This window comes from Echeneis naucrates, chromosome 9 (genome assembly GCF_900963305.1).
Source record: "Echeneis naucrates chromosome 9, fEcheNa1.1, whole genome shotgun sequence".
Lineage (NCBI taxonomy): Eukaryota > Metazoa > Chordata > Actinopteri > Carangiformes > Echeneidae > Echeneis > Echeneis naucrates.
This window is the reverse complement of record NC_042519.1, coordinates 14,582,808-14,595,978: the sequence shown is the minus strand read 5'-3', so window position 1 is coordinate 14,595,978 and position 13,171 is coordinate 14,582,808. Positions and strand designations below refer to the sequence as shown.

The following is a 13,171-nucleotide window of genomic DNA, read 5'->3' as shown; positions in this document are numbered from 1 at the left end:
TGGTTCTCCTTGTTTCATCTTAAATTGTTCACCCATATTCCTCTATCAATGTTGAACCATATTGCATTTTTCTTCCTGTCCCTGATCAGTTTGATATTGTAAAAGCTGTACTCATAACACGAGGAGGCGTTAACACAGCTGTGCTTCTACAGTCTCCTCTGCTGGCCTTGTTTGACATAGGAACACAGAAACAGGAGGAGGAAAAAAAAATGGCTATTGCTTGACATATACAATATGGCTGTTGTAGATTATTATGACATTCTGATGACTGCTAAAAAAAATTCTTGAAGCCAAAACAGAACATGAGGATTATGTTGAAGTGCTGGAAAACAGATTGATACTTGCATTGTTACATAAAATAAACCAAAATTGGTTATGCTAAATCCTATGAACTGCCAAGTGGCTGTGTGCCCTGGAAGCTGCATTTGCGTAAGCCTGGTAGCCTTTGTGTTTGTGTTTCTGTGTGTCATAGAGCCTCGTCGGCACTCAGTGTACGTGGCACAGCCCATGAATGCAGACCTGCCCTTACTTGACTTCTTAATCTTTGGTTTCCTGCCCCCCCCCTCTCCGTATCTCAGTATAAAAACTTTACGCCACTGTGATTTCTGCCCCCTTTTGCCCCTGCCCTCCCGTCTCTATATCACACTACAACAGTTTCATGCGCCTTGCAATTGCTCCCTGGCCTATAGCCCCTCCACTCCTGCTGTTTCCAACAGGGAGCTGGACAAAAACTGCTCTTGGCACGGTCCCAGTGACTGGGGCCCACATACCTCCCAATCCCTAGATTAAATAGCACCAGTCTCTGAAGTCCTTCCAGGGGCTAATGGCTTTTGTTGCTGGGAATAATCCATACATCCTCTCCCACATCCTGGGGGTCCAACGGTCTGTCGCAAACCCCGCTTTTACCCTCTTCTTCACTCTCCATCATCTCCATCTCAATCTACGTTTCCATTTTGTTTGACCTTCCCGCCTTCTTATGGCACAACCCTGTGGTTAAGTGCGGAAGCATGCAAGACCAGACCATACATGTGTTCAGGGGAGGATGGTGAGTTGACACTGGGTTGGGAACTGTGCAGAGGTTTATAGGGAGTCAGTGCAGGTGCTGTCTGAAGCTTAATGAAGGCCTTAAATCTCCTCTCTGTCATCTGCAGCTAACTGGAGTCTAAGCAGCCAGAGCAAAAGGGGCAAGAGCCTAGGAGCTATCCTCATAAGGGAAAGAAGATATCCGTCAGGCAACAGCCACAGCAGAGGAGTCTCTGTGTTAGCACTTGATCTCTGTTCAAAGTAAATACAGCAGGGAGACAGATTTTCATAAAATGAAGGGGAAGATTGTTCATAGATCAAAGGGCACTCTGTATTTTTGGTCAAGTAGTTGAAATAAATATGCAAAGTTGAGCGCTAGCTCCAGACTGTGACCATCTTGTCGGCCCCTGTGCTTCAAAATATCTCTGATTGAGACCACTCTTGGATATAACGTCAGAAATTTAGGCTGAATACATATTCAGGTATGAGCTCATATCCTGTCTACGGGGCTTTTCTTCAGGGAGGCCGCTGAGAGAGAGGAGAAAGACAGAGAGAGAGAATGAGACTGTGGCTGCACACCACAGACACAGAAATTACATTCACCGACCAACCTAGTCAGTTTACACCACCGCCACTTTTTTTTCTTTCTTTCTTTCTTTTTTTTCAAGCCAGTCATTGATGGTCTTCATTCAGTTTCGATTTCCAATTTTAATGTCTTTCATATGGCAACTGGCTTGATTTCAGTCACATCCACACACAAATCATATGCCCGCTTCAAGTACTATATCACAGAGACAACTTAAAACTTCATTTCCAGATAAACGATCACTATTGTGGTATGCTGGAAGCCATACTGAAGAGAGCTCAACCATACAGAGAAGTGGAGAGGACTGAGAAGGACAGGGGGCTGATTGAGCGATATTATGAGGGCAAAGAGAGCAACAAAAAGTCAGGAGATGAAAAGAGAAAAATAAGACAGACCTTGAAGATTGAAGAAAAAGTGACAGAAGTGGAACAGGGCCGCTTTTAAGGATAAACGGGAAACAGTCAGCAGGGGACACATGGAAAAGTGCAGGGGAAGAGAGCAAAAGAAGAGGACGATGTGATGATGAAGAGGGAAGAAAGAAGTACACAGAGGAGAATTATGTATTGTGCACAGCGCAGTGAATCTGTGTTGGCTTTGTGCCAACCCATCTGTCCTCAGACCACCACTGAAACTGCACCCAAACACAGATAAAGTACATAAATACACAGAGATTTAGCGTGGAGCCGAGATACAGCAGATCACCTGAAACATATGAAGGACTACAACTTGGAGGTCTGTTCACTTTCAGTGAGGCACTGCCCAAAGAAGAGGTAAGAAAACTCTGTCATCAAGAGGGTCAGGATGTGGACTTTGGGGTCTTTTAAGTGTAGTAAAAAATAATTGAGAAGAAGGAATAACCATGTTATATTTGGACGGGGGGGATGGAGAACTTGAAATGGTGTACACTTGAATGACTTGGCTGAGCATGCCGACTTCATGGCAAAAATATATATATGTAAAAATAAAAAAGTGTGAACAGGTTAAGAGTTGGCCTGGGAATAAAATTTTGCAAAAGAGAGAAGAGTTGCTTCAAACGGAAAAAGAGGTGGATAATTTCGGTAGAACGTAATGAAAAGTAGAGGGTTAATGGTGAGACCATGAAAGCCAACAGGTATAGCGTATGGAAAAAGGCTTTAAGTGGAAGCCTAATGAAGAGGCGCAACATCCCTTTGCCAACTTCTATGCGTTTAAAATTCCTCTGGCTTAAATCTAGTTCTGCTAGAGCATTTTAATGTCACTTTGCTTGCTAAAAGATACTAAAAATTTTATTGTTGCTGCACCACATCCTTTCAAAGGGCCCATGGATATTATAGCAGGCCAGAAGATAAGTCCCACAGGCCAGGGATGAAAGTGGTTATGTTGGGGGGAAAAAGGAGGGATGAAAAGTGACTGAATAGAGATGAGAGGGGAATTATGGTTCAACTCCTTAATTCAGCGAAGAATTCCAATGCTGAAGATCTCCATGAAGAAGACTGAGATGGGGTGAGGGGGTTTTGAAATGCGAAGGATGTCATTAAACATTCAACCCAGAATCAGTCTTCTTGAAAAACCAAAACAGACAGCAGAGTAAAGTTGAAAAACCACAAAGTGCTGGCTTTATCTTTGTTGTGACAAAACTTTGATTTTCCATTAATGTATTACTTGGTGTGCAGACAAAACTTGTACAAATAATAATCCAGAAGCAGGTCCACATACCTAATGTATACTAATCTTTAAAGTAACTTCCTGAATTTTAAAGCTGTTGTATTTAATACTTTTATATTAAAGGATCTACCAGACTAAAAAACCCATTGATAATTACCAGCTCTGCCTCCTACATGGACCATTTTAGCATCTTCCAGCTCATTGTCTTAGTTTAGTTTTGGAAAATTTTCTCAGCTCTCATTTGTATTTTATTCAGACACACAGAGCAACTGTTCAATTCTAACAAACCGTAGTCTATTAGATAGGAGCTATAGTAGCTATAGTAGCTACCAGCTGGTGACGATACATATGTGACGCAGAATTTCCCGTCAGGAGCTGGTGGGGACTGAAACAGAGCTAAAGCGAACGTGAATAGGGAACAATGTGACTCAACACTTCTTTCATGATTTCAACTCAACTGATTGCACGTATTGTCATGTATCTACTGAATGTTTAAAAAGTTAAACAGTTTGCTATATAAACTTCACAGGTTTCCGATTTCCGTCATCTGTTTTGAAACAATGTTGGCTCCAGATAAATGTTGCAGTATATTTAAGAAAGTGGACTGTCGATTTTGTCCGCAATCGCTAATGCTGAAATTGATTTTAGTGCTGATCCCTTAAAAGTTATAATTAACCGGATTGATTCCAGCAAGAGGAGCCTGTGGCGATCATATGGGCATGCAACTGCTGTTTTAAGAAAATTGTGAAGCTATTTGATGTGTTACAAGCATGTTCAAGTCTCATTACCTGGCCATGCCCAGACTGGAGAACCCAGCTGGAACGATAAGGACGTCAAGACGAGGAAATGGGTGGACTCCTAGAACAGTGTGGGCTGCAGCCAAACATTTAGGCAACAGCTTCAGGATTCCCATCTGTAAAAGAAAAGCATCAGGTTTTTCAAGATCATTATCAGCTTTTTATCAGCACGGACTGAATGGACAAAATACTTCAATAAAATATAAATATTATTTCAGTTAGAAATTCCCAGTTTTAAGCTGTCCTTGTTAGAACAGTCTCAGATGTTTAAAATCTGTGGCACAGTAACACAAACATTAACCAATACTAACTGTGTTCGTATATACAATATAATAAGCCCGGGTCTCAGTCACTCTCTGCCAAAACCCCACCTGAGCTTTCCGCAGCAAGCTGACAGGGCCAAACACACAATGTGGAATCACCCGCTGGGACTTAGCCGACTGCTCAGTAAATCGGCAGGGGTAGTCGCCATGGGAACAAGAGACGCTGCCATCCACTGTGCCTGAACAAGCGTTTATAGAGGGCCCTTCATCAACAAGGGATGTGTAAGAGAATGTGGAGTCTGAGCAGGCGTTCTGGTCTCGGCTGTAACAGATTAAATTGGAGAAGAAAGGTTTAATCCAAGGTTAATAACAATGATTGAATGAATTTTCTTCCTGAGAGAATACACAGTTCTAAAGTTGACGAACAATAGATGGCACAATGTGTCTTGCCTCTCTCTGTGTTAGCGGAAATCAAAGCAATGGAAATATGGACTAAATACGTCACAAAGGCAAACCACAGAGTTCCCAAAAATATCTGGGTGCTGACATGCAACCTCATTCTCTCTTAAATCCAAAATCCAGCACTAACTCCATCCTCAACTAACACCCATCAGATGGGTTCCAAAGGTTTCAAGCAACATCCAAGTTTCCTTCCAGCCATTCAAAGAAAATAAAGGCCTTCTTGTAGCAGGAGATTCCTGGGGCCTGTAGCAGGCAATGGCTGGGCTGCTGCCGGAGGAAAAGCGTGAGGGGAGGAGGGTGATTACTGGAAACCACTGGCAGATCTTCCAACCTGCTGGCCAGAGAACAGGAAGACCCCGGCCCAACCTCACCCTGCTCACAGTAAACCAGCCTTCACTCATGTCCTGGCCTACACTCTGGATCATGTAACGCTATAAAAATTATGTCAGGATTTTTATTTATTTATTTATTTTATTTTATTTTTTGCTCTTCAAACATTATTTCTGTTAGCTATTGAACCCAATTTACTATGGTGCAAGCTTTAACGTACTTGTCATGAAAAGCTGATTGAGTGCTACACCCAATCCATCAGTCTGACTTCACCTGCACCTTTTTTGGTGCAGTCAAAAGGAAAGTTTCACCATGGAATGTCGAAGGGCCAGACTTGCACTAATAGCAGACTGGGAGGGGAAGGAGGTCTTACAAGAAGAAAAGAACACTGGAAAAATACCTGCCAGTCTGGAGCGAAGAGCCCTTTACTACTTCAGTAGAGGGGCTTCCAAGTCCAGACACAAGCTCAGTGTCCGTGCAGTCTGCAGCCCCTGGCCCGGGCCCACTTTTGACAGCCTTGACACAATCCATCCGTTCCCTCACCCCTGTTTCCAGCGCTGGAGGAAGGTCTGCTGTGACCTGGCACCAGTGGCCCACTGCCAAGGTAAAGGTGGAGGCAGGCATGGGCATTGTGACGTAGTAATTCCAGACTGAGAAACCTGCAGATGGTAGTGGTGGGGGGAGAGAGAAAGGATGGAAACATCAGAAAAGATTTTGGGAAGTAGAACGGAGTTTATATAGGAGAACACGGATAAGGGAAAATGGACTGAATGGCTCATTGGTTTTATTTCACCATTATAGATATTTTTGTTAATTTTATTTCTTGCCTAAAGAAAACAGATGACCAGGTAAACAGTACAGCTCACTAGAAGCAGTTGATGGCGTGTTGATCAAAGAAATATATCAATTTAAAAGATGTTAAATCTGTAAGTCACTTAACAACAACCTGTGCAGCTGCAGTTATCACAACAACTTTTCTGGCACTGGTAACTAAGAATGTTTGAAACCAGGTTCTTAAAAAGATGGCCTCCAAGTGAAAAAAGAAATGTTTAGGCTGTTGCCAACATGATAATGAAGGTAAGGCCCACAACCCTCAAAAGTGGAGTTCTTTTTGGTACCATTCACATTTCTACAAGACCTTCTATCAAATCAAACTACTGAGGCCATGTTTCTTAACTTTACCTTCACAATTGAACAAATAGCCAATCAATTAATCGGTTAATCAATCAACTCAGAGGTCTAAAGAAAGAAGGTGTTCTATGCTTTGGACATGCTAAACAGAGATTTTAACAAATTCACTGATTTCCGATTCTGGGCTACATCAATAGAATTTGGCTATTGGTTGCCAGAAAAATAATGTGAAATAATAGCTTACGTGTGTCTCTGTCCTCAGTAGGTGCAGCTTGCTCCTCCCCACTCATCAAAACCACACACTCACTGGGGGCCCGGACTGTGGCCTGCCATGTTGACATGGCAACAGGCGGCTCCTGGCAGGGGAAGAGGGCTCGGTTGTTGATGGGAGAACCGGCAGTGTAAATACACACCCTGGAAGGGTAAACAATGGTAAACTATAAACAACCCTCGTTTCAATGCTCAAAGGATCCAGCAAATATACAAACACATGCAAAGGATCCACACAGAGAACAGAATAAAACAGCCTGTGGCATGTTTTTGTGAATTAATGAATCAGTATTATTTTGTTCTCACACTGCAAGCTCAAAATATCAGCTTTAAGAGGGAAACTTTTATGGATTGGTTTTTAGAATTTGCATTTTAAGACAAACCTGTCGTCTTGGTCTTTGGTCCATCTCACAGAGCCTCCTGTTGGTCTTGTTTCATAGAAGATCCTGATAACGCGAGGGAACTCCTGAGGGGACGCTGATCCTCTCTTTCTCACCTGGAGACTCCACCGGTCTTGACAAAAATGCAACGACCCGCCGTCTTTCGCGCCAGCTGCACAACTGCACAGCAAAAAAAGCTGGTGCTTATGCTTCCATTGGCTGGAGGGCAGGGATAGGAGCTCCTGAATAAAGGATGCCTGTGGGTTCACTGAGCTGACTTCAGACTTCTCAGATCTGACCACTGATGGGAGGGCTGACACAGAGGTGATGTCCACCTCTTCAACTTTTGACACATCAAGGTCACAGCAGTCCAACACTAAGGTGAAGTCGTTGTCAGTGGTGCTCTCCAACAAATTTGAAGAAAGAATATTTTTCGCTTCCGTTGCAGGCTGTGAACCCAACTCAGACACAGCCTGAAATTCATCTCCTTTTCCTTCTCCAGCACCAAAACTCTTCTTCATACTTAACATAGGCTTCCGAAGCCCTATTGTTCCATCTTCTATTGAATCCTCATCCTGGCTCCCGATAATTTTTAAAGAGTTAGCTCCATCACCAGGTTGGGCACCACCCTCAGTCTCAATCTTCACCCCACAGCGTGGCTCCAGGAATAGAACGACACTGCCACTGATGACCTTCCTTTCAAAATGAACTGTCAGGTCCAGCACATAATGTCTGACAAGTATGTGGTTAGTATTGGCTCGGAGAGGAAGGTCATCAGCGTCGGGATTTAGTTCTGGCTCCATGTCACACAAATTGCATGAAAGTTGAGTAGGTAATGGCCAAACCTAAAAACAGATATACAGTTTTACTTGTTTATGTTGCAAAATATTTCATTAATATAGGCTAATTAAGTAGATGTGTGTTTATGTAACTTTTAGACAAAACTGTTAGTTCATATTCCGTAGCTTCCTGTAGCTAGATGTACTTAAGCCTGCGAATGAATGAAGTGTTCTGTAAGCACACTGTGATGAAGCCAAATCTGTCAGGGCCTGTACGCTGAACTCAAACTGAAACTTAAGGGGTCAAACACCATCCTTTCACACATTCCACAAATGTTTCCAAGACATAACACCTGGAAGATCCTATTTTGATCCGTGTTATTGAAGCAGTGATAGCAAGTCGTCTTAGCCCAGCACCATTAACAGCTAACTGTTTGCAGTAAAAAGTTCTCCTGCAGTATATGAGAGTCTTTGCTGTCACAATCCTTCCATTTAGCCCGCTCGAGGCATTAAGCAGGCTTGGCAAGACAGATGTGCAATTACAATTTACAGCACAAATTCCTATTCAGAGGTTATTCAGTGCATGGATATATTCCTAAAATTATGAGCAAAATAAAACAGCAACGAGAAAAAATAAGACACATATTTCTCAGTTTTTCTATGAAAAAAAAAAACAAAATCTATTCTCGACTAGTGATTCAGTTCATTGTATCTGCACATACTGTGACTATAAAGTTTGAGAACAAATTAACGGCTCCATATTTGACCTTTGAATATTTTATTTTTTCCATTTAAAATATCCATTTCGGAGTATTAAAATAGCAATTCAATAGAACTTTGCGTGGAGGAAATAATCAGAGTATCACGGTCAACTGCTTGGGAAGTCTGTGAAATCCCTAAAAGAGGCTCTGCCTCTGTACAATCTGGCTTTTCATTTAAGGCCGTTAAGAAATGGATACTTTTTCCATACCTTGTTTCCTGACGCCAAAAATTGACTTTTTAACAAATAAACCTTGTCACTTTGACACAGATTAAGTTACTGTGATTATTTACTGTAAACCAATGCATGTGTGGATCACTGGTTTCTGAAAAAACATTTATTTCACAGCACAATTTGCATTCTTATGGCCATTCAGTGGAGACAGAACGAAAGCTCGATCTGATAAGATTTTGTGCTGAAGTCGTTGCAGGTGGGTTCCCATGGGCCCGATGCAGTAAAGACGGTGATTAAATAGATTTTTTAAAAATTATCATCTGCTAAAAGATCTTTGTGGGAAAGTTTAAACTGGCAGGTCGGGGCGCATTCGGTGTCCTTAAAGGCTAAACAGGTAAGAGCTTGCCTCTCATGCAAGTCATCTCTGAGTCAGCTCAGAGGTTGGGAGGAGGACACCCGATGAACCGCGGCGTCAGCCGGACATGGCGGCCCAGTGGAACACAGCACAGACACGCAAAGTAACCCGACCATTTGGCGTATGAGTCCTAAACTTTGGGAGCTAACTGGGCTACGGAAACATCAGTCACGGAGTTGAGGGGGAGTCCGCTCTCCTCCTCAGAGAACAGAGGGGGGGGGGGCTCGACAACGTGCGGAAAGACGGCCGCCGACAACCAACATACCCGCGAGTGTCACCGGCGTGCATGCAGTCAGCTGGTACGGTACATCCACGGTCACCGGCAGCCCGCCGGTCCGCTGCCAATCAACACTGGAGCCGTTCCGTCGCGCCGCGATGACGTCAGGCGAACGCGACGGCAGCAGGTTGTAGTTCTATACCCAGCGGAGAGATAGATGGATAGATCAAAACGCACTGATGTCTATATATTACGTTTTATTCGGTACTTTGACAGCCTTGCATGTATGCAAGTTAAAATTCCACATTTAATAAAACATGACAGGTATGAACCTTAAATTAACAAACAAACAAACAAACAAACAAACGAAAAAAAAAAAAAAAAAAAACATAACTGCAGTCTCCAGTGGTTGAATACCACAGAGGCACCTAATGACATCAATGTTTCAAACATAGGTAGGTATACATTTAAACCTGTGATTAATATCCAGAGCGCAGAACCTTTTCATATCATTGATCCATTTTGCATTTCATAAATAAGAGATGTAATTGGAAACATATCAAACTATGCTCGGACAAGTATTAATGTTACAAATAAAAAAGTATGCCTACTTTTGTTATTCCAGCACATTTACATGACTGAAATACAACACTGAGCTTCAACATAACACCAATGAAGTGCGCTCTTATATGGATGTCAAATAAAATCCGGTTCTCAAGTTTTATCACTCCAAAGCAGTAGTAAATATTTTTTCTGGAATGTATTTGGACATTATTCACATTGTAGAGCACAGCTGTGTGGAGTGGCTTTTCAAAACACTGCCTAGTTAGGTATCTAATTTCCTAACCAAGCAAGATAGCAGTTCAATTTGATACTGTGAGGATCATTGGAATTGACCTATTTACAGGTACTGAAACTTTTAACACATACATTGAGATTGTTAGAGCAATCCTGCCTTCTCAATACTATTTCAAATTAACATCATTATCGCAAGTTTTCTGTCTAAAAATACATTTCTATAAAATAAAATTCAAAAAGTAGTTATTTATACGTTTGTAAACATCTTTGTAATCCAATACCACTACTATGTACACAAGTTGGATTTAAAGAGAAGTTGTCCAGACACTCAGCCTCCTGTTTACATCAGACCACTCTTAATAAGTTTAGCTTTATCTACATGGGGAGGTACTGTATGCTCAATAATAATAAGACAAGAATGGCCTTAACAGTTACCACAGAAAATTGTATACAAGTGCAGAAATACATCCATACTGCTGCTGCACTAACTGGCACATAGTGGAGTTTCTGAGGTCCTTTAGCTCATAACAGAATCATTTATCATCACTGAGTCAAAAGTGACTTTAGTATGGCACTAAAATCTTCCACTCCAGACATCTAAATAAAGACACATCCATTCATACAGTTACATAAAAATACAAACTGGACACTCGAATCATTGGCACACATAGAGGCCCTGGGCCAGCAAAGACCTCAGGGAGGAAATATAGTCTGCTACTTTGCAAATTTACAGGAAATTTTTGCAGCATTATTAGGACTTGCAGTTCTCTAAAAAAGGAAATCAACAGAGCCAACATCTGAGCATCTGAAGATTTTACAGTGAAACTCAACAGGCTACAATTTGCTTGAGATTCCTACTACCCAATTTTTATGTGCCCACTCTCCTTTTGCCTACCATAACAAACAACTGTTAAATCATAAACAAGGACAAACAGCAGTCATATGCTGCTGGAGTGTTGAGAAAAAAGGAAAAAAAAAAAAATAAAATGTGAGTCCGCCATTGTGGACACAGTGTACTGCTCCTGCACAAAGGAGTGCAGAAGTTCTTATCCTTGTTTTTCTCCTCTTTCATCTTATCTTCTCTTTCCCTCTTTCAGCCATCTGTCAGTCTCCCCTTCCTCTCTGTAGCTCAGACGAGTTTGGCCATCTCAGCAGTTTTCCTCTGGAGCTCTACGGAAACTCAGACGCTTGAAAGACTCTCTGTAAGATGGAAAGGGCAGTGAATGAGACAAATGAGTAGTTTGGAGAGAGGTCAAATAAAAAGAAAAAAGGAATGATAACAATGAAGAGGAGTAGGCATGGTAGCAGAAGCATATGGTAAATTTTCCCACAAGCACGGGCAGTATTGGTATTTGATATTTTACTTTGTCTTGGTGTTTATAAAAATCGGTCCAACTGTTTTTGGAGACCTGATTCCAAAAACTGAGTAGTTGGCAGAAAAATCTGTAGTTGGTGCTTTCAAATAACACATTATTACCAGATGTACCAAGATCATCATGCTCAATCAGAAAACCACTTAAGCAAATGAGCATCAATGGCCTATGTCAGGCCATTTTTGGCCATGGGTTCAACTGTCAGTCTATGCAATACAGCTCTGCTTCAGCCATCAACACCTCCAAAGGTGTCACTGACAGTATGACTAGAGCAGCGATATGCGTTTTATTCCCTCAGTCTCTCATGTTAAAGTAGTTCTGGCTTTTTGACTTGCTGGGTGTGTTTACCTTTTCTCCACCCGAGGCCTGATGATGGGTTTATAGAGCTCAGGGATCTTCCTCTCCAGCATAGGCCTCAGGCTTTCTCTCAAGCGGTTATAGTTTTTCTTCAGCTCCTGCTGGTACTCCTTCTGGTCCGATGTGATCAGGTGCTTATTCTTTTCAACTGCCTCACCACACCTACCGGACAGAGAGCACAGCACGGAGGCATCAGTGTCAAAATCCATTTTCTTAAATGATACTGTCTGAGATGAAAAAAAGCGCTAAGTGTACTGCTTGACCCTTTTAATGCAATAACCTCAGACGTAAAAACTGTTTCAGCAATCATTCTGTGCAACCCAATCTTGCATTAATCCACCTCTATCCTCAAAGCTTCAGAAATGCACTATGCCATTTCATGTTAACAGAGCTCTGTAACAGTTTGAAATAAATTGGACTCCTTTGCAAGAAAGAACTTTAAATGAGTTAATAAAGCACTTGACTATCCTGTATATCTCACACCTTTCAAAGTATGTCTACTAGAATGGGCATTAAGCTGAAAATAAAGCAAAATGAGCAGCAGAGGTAAAACTACAAAATAAAATAAAATAAAAATAAATAAAAAAAACATAAAATACAATCTTCTTTTGCCTTATGGAAAAAAGAAAATGCCTTGACTTTGAGCATGACTAACAGAAAAGGTCAGACATGGGGTCTGTCCGGAGAGCTCTATCATGACATGTATCAGGGCCAACACACAAGGCAGACTACAGGAAATCAGAGAGACAGGGATGATTACAAACACATGTCTGAGTTTATCTCATAGCTTTTAATGAGGGTTATATGGAAACAGCAATTTTGGGTAACACTATACAGCCAGCCTGGGGGGCAATGAGCATTAATAACAACTTGCAAGAGAAAACGATGTTCCCAAACCCAAAAAATAATCTAACATATATTATTTTCTTTCTGACTTCTTGATTTTAAGTGTTTAACACAAACTCCTGATGAGTATTCACAATTTCTAGGTGCTTACATTTTATGAATTGTCTAAGGATATTACTTATTTCTGAAGTATTGTACATTGGCTCTTGGAACATCATTCATTTAAGACGAACCCAGTGTTATCTAAATCTGGCCCAAAGGAAGGAAGGAAGGAGCGCTAAAAAGCAGCAGCACTGCAGTGTTTTACAAAAATTTCTCTCTACAAGCTATAAACTCTATATATATATATATATACAAAGAGATGAATTTTCCTCTTGACTCCAGTATAGTTAAATGTTTGTGGCTTTTCTCTTTCCGTTTTTTTGTTTTTTAATTAGTTAATTAAATTTTATTAATATAATTAATTTATTCATCTTCTACCGCTTGCCCATTTCTGGGTCGTGCCGGAGCTGATCCCAGCTCACATTAGGTGAGGGCGGGGTACACCTTGGACAGGCCACCAGTCC

At 41.5% G+C, this 13,171-nt stretch overlaps 2 protein-coding genes across 5 annotated transcripts in view; both read right to left on the bottom strand.

Annotated features, from left to right (window-relative positions):
- Window positions 1–9,379, bottom strand: part of aopep (aminopeptidase O (putative)) — a 65,288-nt gene extending 55,909 nt beyond the window's left edge. For all 4 annotated transcript variants that reach the window (XR_003841072.1, XM_029509796.1, XM_029509795.1 and 1 more), the window contains exons 1-6: window positions 9,280–9,379; window positions 6,890–7,731; window positions 6,481–6,650; window positions 5,506–5,764; window positions 4,422–4,635; window positions 4,042–4,166 (exon numbers count right to left, since the gene is read on the bottom strand). Coding sequence is in view for 3 of the 4 variants with exons in the window: in XM_029509796.1 (XP_029365656.1) it covers window positions 4,042–4,166; window positions 4,422–4,635; window positions 5,506–5,764; window positions 6,481–6,650; window positions 6,890–7,689 (1,568 nt within the window). In the remaining variant the exon portion in view is untranslated. The remainder of the gene's footprint in view (window positions 1–4,041; window positions 4,167–4,421; window positions 4,636–5,505; window positions 5,765–6,480; window positions 6,651–6,889; window positions 7,732–9,279) is intronic.
- Window positions 9,380–9,481: 102 nt separating this feature from the next.
- Window positions 9,482–13,171, bottom strand: part of dock8 (dedicator of cytokinesis 8) — a 48,184-nt gene continuing 44,494 nt past the window's right edge. The window contains exons 47-48 of the mRNA XM_029509608.1: window positions 11,751–11,921; window positions 9,482–11,229 (exon numbers count right to left, since the gene is read on the bottom strand). Of these exons, the coding sequence (XP_029365468.1) occupies window positions 11,178–11,229; window positions 11,751–11,921 (223 nt within the window). The 3' untranslated portion in view covers window positions 9,482–11,177. The remainder of the gene's footprint in view (window positions 11,230–11,750; window positions 11,922–13,171) is intronic.